Here is an 18,772-nt window from a genome sequence, read left to right as displayed (position 1 = left end):
CCCCATTTTTAAGAGACTCTTTAAAAAAGTTTTGAAGCTATAGACAGTGGTGCAAACCTGCAATTCCAGTGAATTGGGAGGCTGAAGCAGGAGAATTGCAAGTTCAAGGCCAGCCTCAGCAACTTAGCAAGTCTCTAAGCAACTTAGTGAGACCCTGTCTCAAAAAAAAAAAAAAAAGAGCAATAATTTTAGATTCATGGAAAAACTACAGGATAGTTTGCCTAATGTTAACACCTTACATAGCCTTAGTATATTTATCAAAACTATGAAATTAACATCGGCACATGACTGAAGAATTCACTATAGACTTTTCTGACCAGGTGTTCCTCTGATGTTCTTTTTCTGATCCAGAATCCAATCCAGGATACAGCATTGCATTTAGTTTTCTTATCTCCATAGAGTCCTTTGGTCTGTGTCTGTTTTCTCATTTTTGCTTTTTTTCTTCACACCCTTGACAGTTTTAGGGGTACTGGTTGGATATTTTGTAGATGACCCTCCACTGGGGTTTGCCTGATGCTTTTTTATGGTTAGAATGGAGTTATGGGGTTTTAGGGAGAATAGTTCAGGATGAAATGTCTTCTCATCATATATCAAGGTGTACCTGGTGTCAGCCTGACAGCTATGGTGATGCTAATGTAATCACCTGGTCCAGGTAGTGTCTGCAGCGTCTCTGCCATGATGTTGTTATTGTTCCCTTTCCATACTCTGTTCTATGGAGGTAAGTCACTAAGTCCCCTGTTACTCCCAGGGCGTAAAGAATGAAGCTTCATCATTGGAAGGGGGGGACTTATGTACATATACTATTTGGACTCCTGCAATTCTTTATCTTTTAAAGCATACAAAGTTGAAAAAAATGATATTCTCTAAACACTTGTGGCATTTATGTGTAAAATAATAATACATGTTGTTTTATTTGTATATGTATAGCTGTTAAATACATATAATATTTTTAAATGTCCACTGTGAAAATGACTTGGAAATATAAAACTTTATAGTTTTTCTCTGCTGTCTTCATGAATGAAACAAAAATATTTCTTAAGGATGGCTAAGGAAAGGATCAGAATCATTTGGTTCCTCTTGTCATCTTGGACCCTCTGTGAATTCTCTTCCTGGATTTCCGGAAACCTTTGGTTTGCTTTTATATATATATATATATTTTTAGGCAGGGTCTTTCTCTTGTTGCCAGGATGGCTTTGAATTCCTGGGGTCAAGAGGTCCTTCTGCCTCATCTCCCCTGTGCTGGGACACAGGTGTATGCCAACATGCCCATCTGTCCTCAGTCAGGGGAACTCTAGAAAACCCCAGAATTCTCAGACAACGTTGATTTTACTTCACTTTTATTTTCAATGTAAATATTTGTTAACAGTTTTAGAAAGAAGGCAAAGGAAATACTATTAGGCGAATAATGATTAACAGTAACTTTCGAAAACACTAAAAGTCAGTGAGTAATCAATATCAGTGAAAATAACTTAAAAAAATTTAATCTTAAATGTTAAGAATGTATTTAATCTAGTGATAACTAATAATTAGCATATTGATTGGTTCAGATAAATTCTTCTTGTCCCTTTTTCCCTCACTTTTCTTCTCACCTTCAATTCTTGCCTGATACTAAATTCTGAATACATGTTCCACACAATCCAAACGCAAGCTTGAGTTTATGACTTGGACTCATATCACATGTCTTATCTAATTATCCAAGTATGTGTTAGTGACTTTATCCTGACATTACGAAAATAAAATGAGGACACATACACAGAGTACTGTAGGGGTTTGGCAGTAAAGTGCCTTGGTGCTGTTCATTTATGTCTGACCAGTGCAGATTTATCAGCATGCAGTCTCCATGCATTAGGGCAGTCACTGCTCCCTGCTCAGCCTGTGATTGCTTAGCCCCCCTGGTATTTGCAGACTTTCGCAGCTACTGTTCACAAGGTCTTGGCCACGGCACATTCATTTCTCTCACTTTATTACCATCACATCTGATTCCAATTTGCTACCAAATTGAGTTTCCAGTCCTGAGCCTGACATTCGAGCCGTCAGGTGGATTAGCTCCTTCAGCTTGGTTAGTGTGGTGGCTTCAGGTCAGTTGACACTGGCCTATTAAATGTCCTCTGCTCCTCATCTTGGAATCTAGGCTGCCGTCCCGGGGAGGAGCAGGGCTAGGTTACCCACTGTAACCTTTCTCCTTGTTTAGAACTCATAATTCTAGAACTACTGGAAAGACTTCTGATTAAAAACAGAGTTGGTTTTTATCCGTTATCTTGCAGTTTCAGCAGCTTTTTCTTAGAGAGAAACAGACAGTTTATGGTCGGGTCATTTGGGGGGATTTGATTGAGTGAACTACTTGAGTCATTCATTTGACCCTGTCTCTCTTAGATCTTCCTAGTGATCTATTTGCATAGATAGTTGAAGTCCCATCTGATTTATCATTTTTTTTCTTATTAATGATAATACTTCTGATGTCTTCTGTGCTGCTGTCAGATCATCTTATTGGATAGAGCAGTATTACCCTTTTGGACTCTATGCCTTTTGCTATGTAGCAGCTCTCAGTTCCTTTTTAAACGAAACAATATGGTGAGGAATTCCTTCTAGGGAGTTCTCTTTTTTCAACCTGAATGCAAAACCAATTTCTAGTGACAGGCATAACCAAAGATACACATGTAAAAAATAACTCATTGGTTTTCGGTTTGCATTTCAGCTCCCAAAGAATACTGTCCTGGTCAGAAACTTTCCTCTTGTCATTAGGGCTTTGAGTAAATGCAGGTATATTTAGGTTTCAGAATCAAAGTGCCAGGGTCAGCACATACTATAATTTTTTTGTGACTAATTCAAGGATTCAAGAAAAAAAGAAAAACCAAACAAGAAGAGCAAAAACTAAAACATCCTTCAACCCTGCAACCCTTGAAAAGAAATTCTGAGCTAATTATTGATTGTTCTTTCTATTACTAAGCAGTGATGCAATTATCATAACTTGACTTGGAAATGCGTTTGCTGGTAAATAGGGAGGGCATCCTCTGCTTTGGTTGACTCTGATCAGATACTCTAAAGGCCACTCTGCAAGATGAGCTGGAGTAAATTTCAGTTTTTAGAAATGATACCAAGGCTGCTGTCTGCAGCAAACATTTCAACATCCAATAAGATAAGGGACAGGAAAGGAGAGTTTGAAGTTAGGAGGGAAACATCTTTCAAATGATAATGCTCACCCTGGGAGGCAAAAAATAAATGGCATTTATGGGAAAGAATAACCCAATTTGGTCAAATCTTTGGGATTTGTAGGATACTTCATTTCATGTTCAAGTAGCCACATGACCATTGTTTCCTGTTCTTTAATTAGGGTCGATATGTAATTGTTGGGTAGGAGTTTTTCTGAATCCCTGTTGATTTCTTTTTTTTGGTGAACTTGTTTGCTATGTTTGTTGGTTGGCTGGGTGGTTTGTTGTTGTTGTTGTTGTTTGGTTGGTTCTTTTCCAAAGCTCTGTGGTTAGGTAGATAATGATCTTAATTTGAGATAAGTGTGAGAACCTCCTTTTCAAACTCTGAAACCCTCTGGTAATTGTTGTGGCCATCTGGTTACATTTTAGAGGTTCATTAACCTACTTTTAAATATCTTAAGCAATAAATTACATTCATTGTGAGAAATAATACCAGAAGGAATCCTTTGACACCATCTTTTATTTTAAATAATGAAGTAAAATATTTGGTAAGCATCCTATTTTACATGAATTTGTTTCTTTTGAGGACAAGGTAGTCTGATTTCATTGCCCTTTTCATTTCACCTTTGATTTAATTGTAATCTTTCAAAATTTCTCCTACTACTTTTATCTATTTTTCCTGTTCAGAGAAGTCCTTTTGTTCTTCAGATTTTCCTTATGCTCAATTACAGGGCCATGCTACTCAATTTAGTATTTTACTCTAGGAGAATTGATGTTTTTTGCCCTCCAGAACTCAGTTAAGCTGTGTTTATACCTTAAACACAGTGTGTAAAGAGAACAGTGTAAGGAGGGCTTCAGTATGCAATTATGGCATCAAAATCTTTTCAGTATAGAGAACGCCAAATCCAGTATAATGAAGGATGGTACATTTTATGTTTGTCTGGTTAAGATCCTGGTAGTCTAAGGTTAATATAACATCTTCTATATGTGTTTTTCTTTTCTTTTGCAGAAGGAGCTGAGTCTTCCCCGAAGAGGAAGTCTGTAAGTAGTAGTTTTGTTTCCTTGTTTTCTTTCTGCATAATTTGTCACATGTTTGTTCTCTGACTTTGTTAGACTTCAGTGGCAATTAGAAGATTAATGATAATCAACTGAGTTAAGAAAACAAAAACATGTAATTCATTTATAAAAGTCAAATAGTAATGATTTCACTGTAATTTCCAGATTTTTTTTCTTTTGGTATTATAAAACAAAATGTACATTTATTTTGGGAAGATCTTACTTTTGAAAAAAATTCCATTGTACGACAGATAGTAGAAATTGATCTCAGAAATTAGTGCTCATCTGTGTGTTCTGGAAGTCTGTGATCATTTCTTATACACTTTATTTTATGCAGTTAGTTGTGTACTTTTGCATGTGAATTGATAAAGACATTGAGTCTGCTGAACTTTACTCTTAGATCTAGATCTTATTGAACTGATTCATGAAGTATTCTTGTATTAAAACAGAAGATTTATGAACCTTGACTTGGTTTCTTTATAAAGTGTCTCAACCCTTCATTTTTTAAGGCAAATAATATATTTGCATAAATCATAGCTTTTTCATTAGCAATTTGCTGAATGGAATTAATTGCATTTAATATGCTACTGTGTTCAGGGTAGATTTGTTATTAACTAGTACTTACATAAGAACTGATCTAGAAGTATTTAGATTTGCTCTCTAGTTTATATTGAAGAAGTTAGTGGAAGGGCAATTTCTTTTTAAAAAAATAGTGTAATCTTTAAGATAAAATTTCACAAATCTTTCTGTGGAAGATTAGAAAAATATATGGTGACTGTTGAGATAAATTGAAAGGTAGGATTCATCCTTTCTCCTAAATTTTGGAAATATTTAGCCTTTGTATATTGGAACCCAAACCTCATGAGCTGTGAACACTGTATTACAATTTTTCTCCTCCTCCTCCGCCCCCTTATCCTCCTCCTCCTTTCTAAGTTTAAGCTTCCAGGTGGACACTGGATAATTATTCTTGGAAATTTTGCTTAGACAGATTGTCATTAGCTTCCAGCTTCCACTTCTCTGTACTATAGGACAATGGCCAAATAGGTTGCATTAGGAAATGCCCTTAGAATTAAACACTTTTCTCTTTTGTATCATTATTAGGACTCTTTCCTCAACTTGCAAGAGTTCAAACTTTTGATGTTTCCCATCATAATGAGAAATCACAAATAAGAAAAAATAGACTAAAACTACATGAACTATCTTTATAGGAAAAAATCTTAATTTGTTTATACTTTTATTTAGGGCTTCAACACCTTAGATTTTTCTTCTATGCCAAATTTCAAAACTTTAGAACTTCAGACAAATTTTGCTAGCCTTTATAATAGATTGTGCTTAGTTCTATTAATAACTTTCCAATATTTTTAATTTTTTTTTAACATTTACTTTTTAGTTATAGGTGGACACAATATATTTTATTTTTATGTGGTGCTAAGGATCGAACCCAGTGTCTCACACATGGTAGGCAAACACTCTACCTCTGAGCCATAATCTCAGCCCAATAACTTTCCAAAAATTTTTAGAAAGATCGTAGTATTTAGCAAATTGAATTCCTTATATCTGTTTAGAGCCATTTCTTGTTTTGCAGTTGCGTTAGTCTTAATTCTGTTAATATTAACTGATAGCCAAGAGTTGATTTGAAAATTTACAACAAAAAAGAAGATATTTAAATTTCTCTACTTGAGAATGGAATCTTTAATGAAAAAAAAGATAATGAGTGAAATTTGTTGAAAGCCTATGCTTTAAGTACATAATAAGGGAAAGAATTGTGTGCCATTTAAAATCCCCTCCCCAATAATTACTAATTGACTATTCAGAGGACAGAATAAAACCACAGTGTATATGTCAAACTAAAGCTATCTTTTCCAGTAAGTTTTGTGAAAATACTTCCCAGTGAAGGAACTCCACAGTAAACATGCTATATATTTTCTATTGAATATAAATATTCTCCCCCAAATTAATGATGCCTTATATAGCTTTTTTTTTTTTCTGGAGCCCAAGGCCACTAGATGTTTTCAATGAACCCCACAGTGTCAGGAGTCATTCTTCCCATGCAAGGTTCTTTTAGGACTTTGAGAAAAAAAAATAGTTCTTAAAATAATTTTAGGAGTGATTTTAATGCAAATCCAATGAAGAAGGGTATAAGTGTATCTTTATCAGGTAACAGTATTAGCCAACATCATGGTACCTGGTTATAAGTCCCTTTAACACTTTCTCAGCTTATTTACTGCCCAAATGCCTCCTGCATGAATAATTTCAAAATCTTTCTATGCCTTCTCCCAGAAGGTGTTTTGGGGCTGCTGTTCTGTTGAGTCATGTTTAGCAATGAGCAACATCACAGTATAGTACAGCCCTCATTTTTTTTTAGTTACATGGTGATGTGATTGAACTTGTCAGAGGGTGTGTCCCTGCAGAGAGGCTGTGCTTTTCAAAGGAGGTACCTTGTTTTGGTGATCTGCTTCCAATTTGTGTGTCTTGAAGGGTTGATATTTTTAAATAGCATTTGCATCATTACATAATTTACAAGGTCTGTTAGATTTGTTGAAAACATTTGAGTATTGTTTAGCATACACTTAAAGATCATTTTTATGTCCACAATGATAGATAAACATATACTTAAAGCTTTCACAAATAAAAGAACACAGAAAATATGCTTTTTATTATTGCTTAAAAGTATGAAAAAGCAACTTATAATCTGTCTAGAAAAATATAATCCAGATTCTTCCTAATTTTCAATTTACAGTCATTTTGAACGAAATAACTTGAAGGCTCTCTTGTCTTACATACATGTGAAAAGGTGGCAAAGGCAATTATTGCAACCTCCTTTTTTTAATAGTAAAAGAAAGTAATGAAAAAGAAAATTCAAGGGAACTGCTTTCAGGCCTGGTATGGCAAGTGACTTCAGATCAGTTTTCCCAGGCTTTCCAATCCTCTCTCTCTTTGGGCAACAGACTTTAACTCTGCCCCAACGATCCTAGATTTTTTTGCTTTACTTTTTCCATTCAAAGAATTTCTCTTCACCACAGCTTTACACACACACACACACACACACACACACACACACACACACATACATTTTAGTTGTAGTTGGACACAATACCTTTATTTTATTTATTTTTTATGTGGTGCTGAGGATTGAGCCCAGGGCCTCGCGCATGTTACGTGAGCATTCTTCTGCTGAGTCAAAACCCCAGCCCTCACCAACGCTTTTGATCCCATATTCTTCCAGCATTTTTCCTCTCATTCTTCTTGGAACTAAAGTTATCACACTCTTTGCCTCCTCTCCTCCCAGCAACCTGTCAAAATCATGATAGCGCTATTCAAAGAAGTACTATACTACAGGTAAAAGGATTGTAGTGTCTGTATCAACAGATATGATTATCAAAAAACACAATGAAAATTCCACAGGCAAGAGAGCATTAGCATTGTAAAATTTAAAAAGATGCAGAAAAAATAACATTTACTATAAATGTTATTTCTAAGAACATTTATAGTAAAAGTATAAAAACATGCATGGAAAGCAAGTTTATAATAAAGGTTATTTACTAGTGCAGAAAAGGACTGAAATGGGAGTTGAGTGGCTCTACAGGGAGTTTTATGTATCATTGAAGTAATTGTGTGCACATGTGGTATTTGTATTTTTTATATTTTACCCTCTTTGTTTTTGTATTGAAATGTTTTACATAAACTACTCAGTGATTTTATAAAAGTAGACTTCAAGCTGTTTTAGCCAAGTATTTACACAGATTTAAAAATTGATTTGAAGAAAAATTATATAAAAAATCTGCTTTGAATAAGAGAATATACCAAACCTGCATTTTGTTTCCTGAGGGTTTTTGGTTTGCTTTTGTCTCTTGCTGAACATCGGCCCCAACAAGTGCAATTTTATAACAATTGGAAGATTTGGTGCAGTAGCCACCTATTGGTTAATGGCAAAACATCACAGGAAAAAAAAATATAAGGATAAATTCTGGTACTCTTGAAATGCCTCATTATAATACTAACTACAGGTAGGGGAGGGGAGGCAATTGAGATAACTGCATATGTAATCATATAACATTTAGCTTCTGAACTGGATTTGTTGCTCTGGATTTTTAGCCTGACTTTGACTGTGCTTTTGTACTCAGCAAGGAACCCAGTATGTAACTTACCCTGTGTGGCTGTTTGTGTAATGGACAGAAGACTGTATCTCCCACCAGATGGGGAACCTGGAGCAGTGATGGTGCTGTGCTTCTTCTGTCTAGCCTGCCCCTAAGCCTGCTCTGTGAAGAGAGACCGTGATTCTATGGCTGTTTGGCAGATGCCAGGTTCTTTGTGGTTTATATTCAGTGCGGGACACAGAAACACCCTTCACATGATTTTGATGTTGTCAATAACTAATCTGAACAGACTGTTTATATAAAAGTGTATTAGTATCGTGGGTCTTTTATTGAGGTTTTTCCCATATTTAGAACTTAAGTCCTCAAATGACATTTCTAAGTGGAAAACTCTCTGGGAAGAGTTTTCGTTTAGGCAGAAAGGGAAAAAAAGAGTGGAAAAATGAAAAAAAAGCCCAAGATATGACCTAATGGATGGCTAGAAACAAAACCAAGGTGTCCCTGGCAGCAGCTGCTTATTTTTAAAGGACTCCTTTGTGTTCTGTTAATTGCCCAAATAAACAGCTCTCCAGGACAGAGACTGCTTCTTCTTTTTTTTTTTGAATTCCCTAGAGTTTCTTGGTAGCTTTTATACCCCAGAGAGAGGAGCAGGAAATTGGTTATGCTAGCTCCCTCCTCTCCTCCCATACTGCTTTTTAATGGTCTTACAGATTTCTCTACACAGAGAAGAAGGAAATTGTACTGTCTATTCTTAGCAATAGATTCTCCCTGTACTTAAAATGGTATTTCTTCTACCTTGTTTAATTATGAGCCTCAGTGCATTGTTTCTAGGTCTGTGATCTATAAAAGTTTCTGCGATTATTCATTTCTTTTAGCGGAAGCAATGATTGATACTTAGGTGACTTCTTGACCTTATGTTCTTTGGCCATATATACTTTAAAGATTCTTAATGGGTATCCAGCAGCAGGAACCCAAAGAAAAAGCAGCTCATCATGTGCATAGCAGTCCTGGAAAAATATGTCTCTGCATGCTGAGGAATTGCTGGAAGTATTTAAATTACTGGAAACAAGATGAGTCTTGGCTCATCTTAATGTCTTGATCTAACAACAATACCAGCATCTTGTAACAGTATTCCTTTCAATAGTGTTTATGTTTCTTGTCTATTCACCTTTTTTCCCATTATTTAGAAAGTGGTTGGTGTCCACTAGCCCTAGAGTAAGTATGGTAGATGTCCATATTGTGGTAGGTGTCCACTAGCCATGGAGTAAGTATGGTAGATGTCCATATTGTCTATCACATGCTAGGCCTGCTGGGAAGCCCATCTCACTTCCATAAAGGGGCTGTCGATCTTAATAATTGCACCTACTGCAGTGTCATACATCCCAGTGCCAGAAATCCATTTGCTTGGATCTTGAGGATGTTTTCCTTGGTACCTCACTGTAGCAAACATACCTTTGGACACAGAGAAGACTGTTCATTAATGGGAGACTTCTGGTGTACTGTCCAGATATAAGGCTACCAGAGAGTAGAGTAGGTGTTGAGAACCATTGTGCTTCATGAATTATGAACTGATTTAACTCATTTCTAATTTTGCCTTTCTTGGATGGATGTAAGAGTGTTTAGAGATGGGTAGAAAGATGAGAGTGATCAGCAGAGGGAGACAGTATTGTCAAAGAACAGTTAGGACCATAGAGACAGAAGAACCTGGCAGTCACAAGAAACTCTGGGTGGAGCTGAGCCTGTTGGACCTTTGAGACCGATTTGTCATACGGTAGATATACTGAATTGCTTGCATTAAATTAGAAAGTTTCTAAGGTTGAATTCCTTATTTTGAAGCTAGATAGGAAGATAGGAAGTAATCTTATATGTAATTGAAGAAGCTTGGGTTAATGTAATTGTACATAGTTTTGTGTACTTAAAAAAAAGTTACATTCAGACATGGTATATTCAGAGCATAATGCCTTGACTGGCTGTTTAGAAAAGTAGTTTGAGTAAAATGAGGTTATTTCCAAAATGTAAGGAGAGGAAATCACCTTGGTTTTACAACTGATGTGAAATAGATTTATGAGATTTTCAGAAAGGTGAAGGCAACATTTCCTGAGAGAGAGGGAAAGAGTTTAATTCAAGCAAAATAAAGGACACATAAGCCACATTTGGATAACTTTTAAAATAAATTTATTTTCTGCTTAGCACTTTCTATCTTCCCCCCCTCAAATATTGAAGCAAGAATTCAAAATATGTATTCTCAAAGCCACAAGAAATACAGTGTCATTTTGAATGTTAGAAACCCAAAAACAAAACGAAGAAAAAATTGAGTGTTGCATCTGAATTAGCATTTAAAGTGGCATGTTTATATAAAAAGAGAGCGGTGTAATATATCCTGAGAGTAAAGAGAGGATTTCAGACTGGGAAGAATGTCAATTGCATTTATATATTCATGGAGTAGCCGGTTTGGTATTTGGCATGTATTTGCATCATTTCTTATCACACATGCACTTATCTTCTGTGAAATAGTGAGGGAGGAGATTTGGGAGATGGAAACAATGTAGGATTGATATTTTTACCTTTGAAAATAAGAGGAAGAATTTACATTTGCTCTAGTGGAGAGGGTTAGGTTACCCTAGGGGAGGTTTAGATTTTTCGAAATAGGTATGCATTTCAAAAAAACACTGAATAGTGCAGATCCAAATCTCTCTCTCTCTCTCTCTCTCTCTCTCTCTCTCTCTGTGTGTTTGTGTGTGTGTGTGTGTAAGAGATAGATAGAATGGGGGGGGCACTATGGATGCCTGTGTACTTTTAACTGATTCTCAAGATAAATTTAAAATGACACTTTCATTTGAGAACTACTGTTCTTAGGTGAGCTTCAGGAGGTTTGAAAGTGTTGGGGGTCCTAAAAACATGAAAGAAAATACCCATTTCATATTCACTAGGATAACTTTTTAGCAAGTCCGAATCCAGCAGGATTTGGGGGAAGGTTTTTCAGTGAGAAATTCTTTGTAGTAAGACCTATACAGAATGGCCCACTGGGACAGGTAAATATATGTACTTTCTCACTGAAAGCCACCTTCTCCAGTCTGCAAATCTGTAGAGAATCCCTGGGTAGCCGTCCAGAGTGTGGACTCAGGACACACTGCCCAGTTTTGAATCCTCTCTCTGCCACTTAATCAAGTATGTGACTTCAAATTGTACTTAACTTCCATGTGTCCTGGTTTCCTCATTGGTAAAGTGAACATACTGTAATATTCAGGAATTGTTTAGAAGATCAATTAATATTTCTAACAAGGTTATAATAGTGCCTGCATGCAGTAAACACCATGTGTTTTGTTAAAACATGTTAGGGATTATACCTTGTTCCTTCTTCCTCCAAATTCTGTCTTACTGAGTTAGACAAAAGACCGCAATATAGACTGGGCAGTTTCCTTAACGCCAGATCATTTGAATAGCTCTTTCTAAGGGGCTATTTTGTTTTCCAAGGAGAGGTGTTAAAGGGGGAGTTGACTTCATATCCCTGGGTTGATCTTTCACTCTATCCTGTGATCATAAACCCTGATATAGAAGTTTCTACATGTGCAACAGAGACAGACCTATACATATTGTGGCTCTGTATCATCAGGATGTGGGGGAATGAAATCCCTGTGTTCAATGGCCCTTCTAGAATAATTGTTCACTTTTCAGCATAGTATATAGGTCACTTCTTGAAACTCTGTTTTAGAGCAGAAAAGTGTTGATGAGAATGATGTGGGGCATTATAGCTGTCCATATGGAATATTTCAATCATAGGATTATAGAACTAAAAGAAACCTTAGGAGAAATCTGATTTAAAATAGCTTTATTTGATAAATGAATAACTGAGAGCTCAGGATTTGGGACCTGCTTTGGTCAGATAGTGGACTGATTTTCAACCATGATGAGGATTTAGGGTTCCTGACCACCAGGGACTGGAGCAATGTTTCTTCTTCAGATCAATATGCTCCAGTCACAAACATGGGTGGCAATAAGGGGGTGTAGACATTTAGTTCTAGAAAGACATGAATTTTAGCAGTGACATCCATGGTATGGACCAAATAAAAGATAAGCTTCAGAAAGCATGTTTGACTTTACCATCCTTGTCACAATTTCTTTGAACTTTTTTGGAAAACAAGGCCAATTCTTAAAAGCTTCTACTTAGCGTGTAGGAAAACCTTGAGTCACTCACCTACCACTGCCAGGAGCAAAGCATACCTCAGAATAATAAAGAGACTAGTGATGGGGGTGCAATTGTCCCAGCTGCAGCAACTGGCAACCCCCAAATATATCCATCATCCAGTTAGACATGTGAGCAGCAGCTGAGTTCTGTATTGCCCTCTGTTTACCCACATTGCATGGTAGTAAGTTGGATGCTCCTTGGCCCTGACAGGAGAGGCAATTGTGTTTCTCTTAGTGTCCTTGGGTCCCTCTGTCACAACAACTCCTGGAACTTCAACACCCTTCTCTTTTACTTTTGGTGGTAGCAGACTGTCAGACCTAAGCAGCTGCAAAAGAAATTAATGTGTTTTAAGTTACTTTTTTTTTTCTTTTCATTTTTTGCTTTACTGCAGTGGGAATCTTACCTTCTGAGGTTTTGGGGGTGTCATTTCTTTCATCCTAAAGACACATACATTGTCTTTTAACATGTTGTTTTGTAAAGTCTCCTTTTTTTGGATGAGGTCCAGGACTTTCCTTTGTTTATATGTTGTAACATGAGACACGCCTGTGGAACATACCAGTAACTCCATAATTCTTCCCTTCTCGGTGACCATCTGAGCTCTGCTTCACATCACACATCATCCAGAGAACTTTTGGCTCTCACCCCTAAGAGATGCTAGGCAGATAGTTCTTTCAACACAATTGCCCGAAAGGAAAAAAAAAATGACTGATTATAGTTTATGAATTTGATTTGCAGGTGGACATAAATGAGTGGCATGAATTTGACCTAGAAGGACATATTTTAATGTCTTTTTTAGAGTGAAGATTCTAATAATAAATTTATACATGTATGGTATGGAGGGAAAGATCTTAAATGCCTGTGTTTTAGAAATATGAAATATTTTTTTTCAAGAAGTGTTTGGATATTTTAGAGATACTTACATGAAAATATTCTTAGGTTATACTAAACTAATAGTTTATCTTTGTGTTCTTTATTGTGAAGGAAAAAAAAGTTACTTCTAACTTCCTGTGTGTCTTAGAGATGCATGGGATTAACCTAGTGGTGACATTAGCTCTGAGTGCCTTATTGTTCCTAAACCTGGGTTTTCCTTGGCAGTCTGTCATTGTTATGGGCAGTGGTGTTATGGGCACCGGTGGTTTGTGCTTTTACTTAGAGAAGTCAGCTTAGAGGCAGAGGTTATCTCTTTGATTTATTTTTTAAGAGACTGAAGAGGGCATTTGCTTTTGGGGTTGGCACCATGTGACTTCCACGTGTACCTGCTGCAGAAAAAGTGCTAATGTTTTTTTGTGAGGGGAAGCTGGGACCTTCCCACTATGCTGGGCAGCAGAGCCACTGGAAGGAAAGTTTTGTGTCTTTTCCCTACTCCCTGGGGCCTTTCTGCCAGTGTAGTAAACACTAGTATTTGTTTTGCATGGGGCACATGAATGAGTTCACCAGGGGTTTTGTAATTCAAGGTGTCAAGCATAGTGTTTATTATCTTAACAAATCAAGAATCAATTATCTGCAAGAATAAGCAGAAGGTTTTTTTATGTCTAGTGTAAATTAGTTTAAATGCTAAAAACAGTCCTTGTGGATTAAAGAAACACCTAGAAGCAATGAGGTATGTTTTAAAAATGAACTTGACATTACATATTGAAATGAAATTAATAGATCAGTATACAGGTTTCATGTCTTAGGGGAACAATGGCAGCTTTTTTAGGTATGCTTCCAAGGTATTAATTTGTATGTAAATGCAGTTGATTCTGATAGAATCGCAGGGAAAATATTGTTGTCAAACATATGGATAAAAGCATATTACTTAATTATTATCTTTGAGAGTTCAGGCCACTTAGCTCTTTTTTTTTTCCTATTTACTTTTTTTTTCCTTCTTAAAGAGGTTGCCTGGAATCTTTAAGACCATGGTAAAGATGGTGATGGCTGTCTTTTCAGATATTTGAAAGGAGGATTGTAGGAAAGATAGTTCAATGGGGTACTTCATAAGCCTCTGTCTAGTCTTCCACTCAGCACACACCATATTTACTGTTTAACATCACCTAGGCTGTACTCTGTTAACATCCCAAGAACTGTGAGATCTGTTTCTTTTAGCCCAGAGCAGAATATAACACAACAAAACAACTCGCCACCCCCACACAATGCTTCCTCTCATGGAATTCCATGTAGCATGAACCAACATCCCAAGAGCACTATCACCTTCCCTGCTCTACCAGTTAACATTGCAGTTTTTTCCCTTTAAAAGCCAGTTTTATTGAGGCATAATTGGCATACAATAAACCATGCATAATTTGAAGTGCATAATTTGATATATTCTGACATGTATACACCTATAAAACCACCACCTCCAGCAAGATAATACATATTATAAGTACATGTAATTTATGTTTATATATTATTATTTATATATTTATACATTATTATTATATAAATAATATATTATACACATAGTGTATGTATGTATATTCATATATCTCCTATAAGTTTTCCTTCACCATGTACCCCAACCAGGCAACTACCAATGCCTGCCATCTCTAAAGGTTTGTATTTATTTAAATAAGTAATTGGAACAGTACTGTACCTACCCACCTCTATTTATTTTTATTTGTTTTTTGATCTGACTCATTCCAATCAGCATCAGGTTCTTTTTACACTGCCTGGATTATTGTGGTTTAATGTAAGACTTGAAATTAATTCTTGTGGCATATGTTAACAATAATTCATTACTTTTTATTGCTATATTGAATGGTTGTGCTACAGTTTGACTGTTCACTTGCTGATGGGCATTTGAGTTGCATATCCTTTTGGTCTTTATAAATAAATCTGCTATAGGTTGAACTCTAATACAAAAATTTGAACTCCAAAATGCTCTAAAATCTGAAACACTTAAAATTGCAAGAATTTTGGATAAGAGATGCCCAAGTCATGGAAATGATCTGTCAGTATTTTCTCCTGTCCTGGGGCTTGTGTTTTTATTCTCTTTGTAGGATCTGTTGAGAAACAAGAGTTTTTAATTTTGCTCTAATTTATTGACTTGTTCTTTAAATGCTTTGGTGTTAAGTCATCTTTGCATAATCCAAGGGTGCAAAGGCTTTCTCCTGTGTTTTCTTTCAGAAGTTTTAGAGTTTGCATTTAGACTAATGACTAATTATGAGTCATTTTTTGTATGTGGAGTGAAATATGGATCAAAATTCGTGTTTTTACATACAAGTATCTAATTGCCCAAGAACCAATTGTCGAACAAACTATCCTTTGCCCACTGAATTGCCCTGTACCTTTGTCAAAGCTCAGTGTCCCCATATGTGTCCACCCACAGGCTTTCTATTCCATTTTGTTCTTGGTCTATTTGTCCTTATACCATTGCCATGCTGCTTGGATTATTGTGGATTGATATAAGTCTTGATAATAGTAGTGAGGATCTTCTAACTTCCTGCATCTTTTCCCCATTGTTTTCACTATAGTAGGTTCTTTTACTTTAGAATCAGTTTTGTCAGCTAGTATAAAAAGCCTAAGGGGATTTTTTTTTCTTTCTTTTCTTTTTTGGAATTGCATTGAATCACAGATCAATTTGAGGAACTGTGAAGAGTGATGAGTAATTCTGATGAAACTGTAGCCTAGAAATGGATTGAAGAGAATAGTGTGTCAGTGGCTACAGTATGGAGAGATGGGGACAGGACTACCTCCACAGGGTACTTTTGGTGTAAATGAATAACCCATGTTGGGGAGACCAATATGAGAAATGAGTGACCAGAAAGGAGTTCATTCTCTGTTAGAAAGCCCTCTCAGAAAAGCCTAAGGGAATGGTTGGGTGGGTGGTTGTAGAAGCAGCTCAGGGAATTATTTCTAGTTGAAGTTTGAGAGAACTACCCACATTTCTTCTGGAAAGAACTGCAGTGGAGAACCTGGAATCCAAAAGTTAGTGGAGGAAGTATAGAGACCAGGAGATGCTCAGAGGCTTGGGAGAAGGCCACTGCCTGAGGAGGTGGTTGTACTGGGCTTGGAGAGTATGGCATTAAACTCTAAGGAGCAAATTATATAAAGCAATGAAGGCCTGTTGCACACTTGACCAGAATATTAATCTAGAGCAGTGGGTCTTAACTCAGGGTGAGGTTGCTCTGGAAGGTGACATTTGACAATTTCTGGAGACATTTTATTTGGTGGAATTATTGGGGTGGGGTTAGGGTTTCTTCTTCATTTGGGAGATGCCAGAGATACTGCTCACTACCCAATAACTTACAGGGAACCTCTACTCCCACACCAACAAAGAATCACCTGCCCCAAATGTCAGTAATGCCAAGGTCCAAAGCCCTGGTCCAGAGAGGAAAGAGCAGAATCAAAGGTGGAATGAGTGTGAGTGTTCACTGGAGAAAAAAAAAAAAAAATGTTCTCTTGTGTAGTGATGGCAGAAAGTTACCTGGATGTCCAGGAATTGCTGTGAGACTCTCCTTTGGCAGTGTTTTTGGAAGATTCTTAAAATACGCTATTAAATAAAACTAGAATTCTTTTAACAAAAGAATACCTTGACTACAAATAAATGGAAGGAATTCAGAACGTCTGAGTTAGTTCACTTAAGAAGAGAATGAATGGTCATGGCAATGTCCTTGGGTTTATCAACTAGTCTTCTTTTGATTACCAGTGATAGGAAACCTAACCCAAAGTGACTGGAAAAAAATAAGGGAAATTTACCAGCCAATATGACTTTTTACACCAGGCTTCATGTGTGGGGATTGATCCAGAAGGTCAGGGCTATCGTAGAGGACCCTGGCTCTCCTTTCTCCCTCTGCAGGCTTCCTTCCATGGACATCTGACAGCAGTTCCCAAGGTTATTCTTTTTTCTTGTTCACTTTCACTGGGAGAGAATCTGTCTCTTTCTGCTATCATGGATTTCTTGTTGATTGGACCATTTTAAATTCTGTGTCCAGCCATGAGCATGGCAATGTTTATAATGTTACTCTCATTAGCTCAGGCCTCTGCTGTCCAACGCAGTAGCCACTAGCCACATGTAGCTATTGAGCTCATGCAATATGACTAGTCTAAATTGAGATGGGAAAATAGAATGTGAAATATCTCATTAATAATCCTTATATTAATTTCATATTTAAATGATAATTTTGGATATATTGGGTTAGATAAAAAAATATAAAAACTATATTCGTCTGTTTCTTTTAAAAGTTCTTAAATGTGACTACCAGAATTTTAAGACCATGTAAGTAACTTGGAATTATATTTCCTATGGAGAGCAGTAGTGTAGACCAATTAGGAATTCTTAGAAATGAAGTGTTGTCAATCCTACCTGAACATGTGGCTGATATACACTGGGGAGAGAGAAAATAGATACTGGGCAAGTCACCATAAATGAACACAGTCATGGTGGTGAGACTGGCATTACAAAGATTTGTTCATTTGCTACTGTTTTACTAAAGATGAATGTTTGGAAATTCTAGTACTCTACTGCCACTAATCCAAGCTAATTTTTTTTTAATTTAGTTTGGAAAATTGTTTAATTAATCATTGTGCTCTTAGTAACTAGTGAAATAGCACAAAGTTACACAGAGTGGAAGAAAAAGTCTCCATCCCTTTCAACCCCTGTGTCCATTCATAATCTTAGGTGGCCATTGTTCTGCTGGTCTGTGTCTTTCCGTTCCCTGCTCCATGTCCAGGCAAGTGTGTTCGCAGACATTGACTTGTTGCAGTCATGGATGCTGCCTGTCCTAACAAAAACGTTAAGCACTCACTCTTCAATTTGCTTTTTTGACTTTATCAATCTTCCAAGTCCTTAGATATAGATTTATCCTATTCGTTTTAATGATTATGTAATATTTTACATGATACATATATTACATTTCATGTTATTGTTTCTTTATTAATGGACATTCATATTATTTTCAATACCTCCCTTTCCTCCCCATTTCCCACCCCACAACAAACAATGCTACGATCAACATCTTTGTACCTATATCCTTACGTGCTGGTCCTTTTTTTTCCTATAGGATAGATTCCCAGAAGTGGAATTGCTTGGTCAAACGGTATGTGTATTTTTAATTTTAATAGATATTGCTAGCTTACTTTACCCATAGGAATAGCAAATCACCTTCACACGTAAGAGTACCCATTTCCTACATTCTCACCAGCACTGGATGCCACTGCCCTTTGTAATTCTTGCTAATCTTATTATCTCTAATGATTATTTTAATTTCCATCTCCTTTTCTATCACTAATGCTAAATATATTTTCAGTGGGTATTGTCTATGAATTTTCTCTCTTTTTCGTTTCATGTTCATTTTAAAAGCCCATTT

The 18,772-nt window shown here is 36.5% G+C and overlaps 1 protein-coding gene across 6 annotated transcripts in view; it reads left to right on the top strand.

Moving 5' to 3' along the window:
• The window catches only part of Mast4 (microtubule associated serine/threonine kinase family member 4), a 558,123-nt gene that overhangs the window by 292,276 nt on the left and 247,075 nt on the right, over positions 1-18,772 (top strand). For 3 of the 6 annotated variants that reach the window (XM_071612542.1, XM_071612541.1, XM_027951610.2), the window contains 2 exons: positions 4,159-4,190; positions 18,467-18,502. In XM_071612542.1, the coding sequence (XP_071468643.1) occupies positions 4,159-4,190; positions 18,467-18,502 (68 nt within the window). The remainder of the gene's footprint in view (positions 1-4,158; positions 4,191-18,466; positions 18,503-18,772) is intronic. The other 3 variants (XM_071612543.1, XM_027951609.2, XM_071612544.1) reach the window with 1 other exon arrangement.

This window comes from Marmota flaviventris, chromosome 5 (assembly GCF_047511675.1).
Source record: "Marmota flaviventris isolate mMarFla1 chromosome 5, mMarFla1.hap1, whole genome shotgun sequence".
NCBI classification, from domain to species: domain Eukaryota; kingdom Metazoa; phylum Chordata; class Mammalia; order Rodentia; family Sciuridae; genus Marmota; species Marmota flaviventris.
The sequence above is the reverse complement of the archived record's forward strand: the minus strand, read 5'-3'. Positions and strand labels throughout refer to the sequence as shown.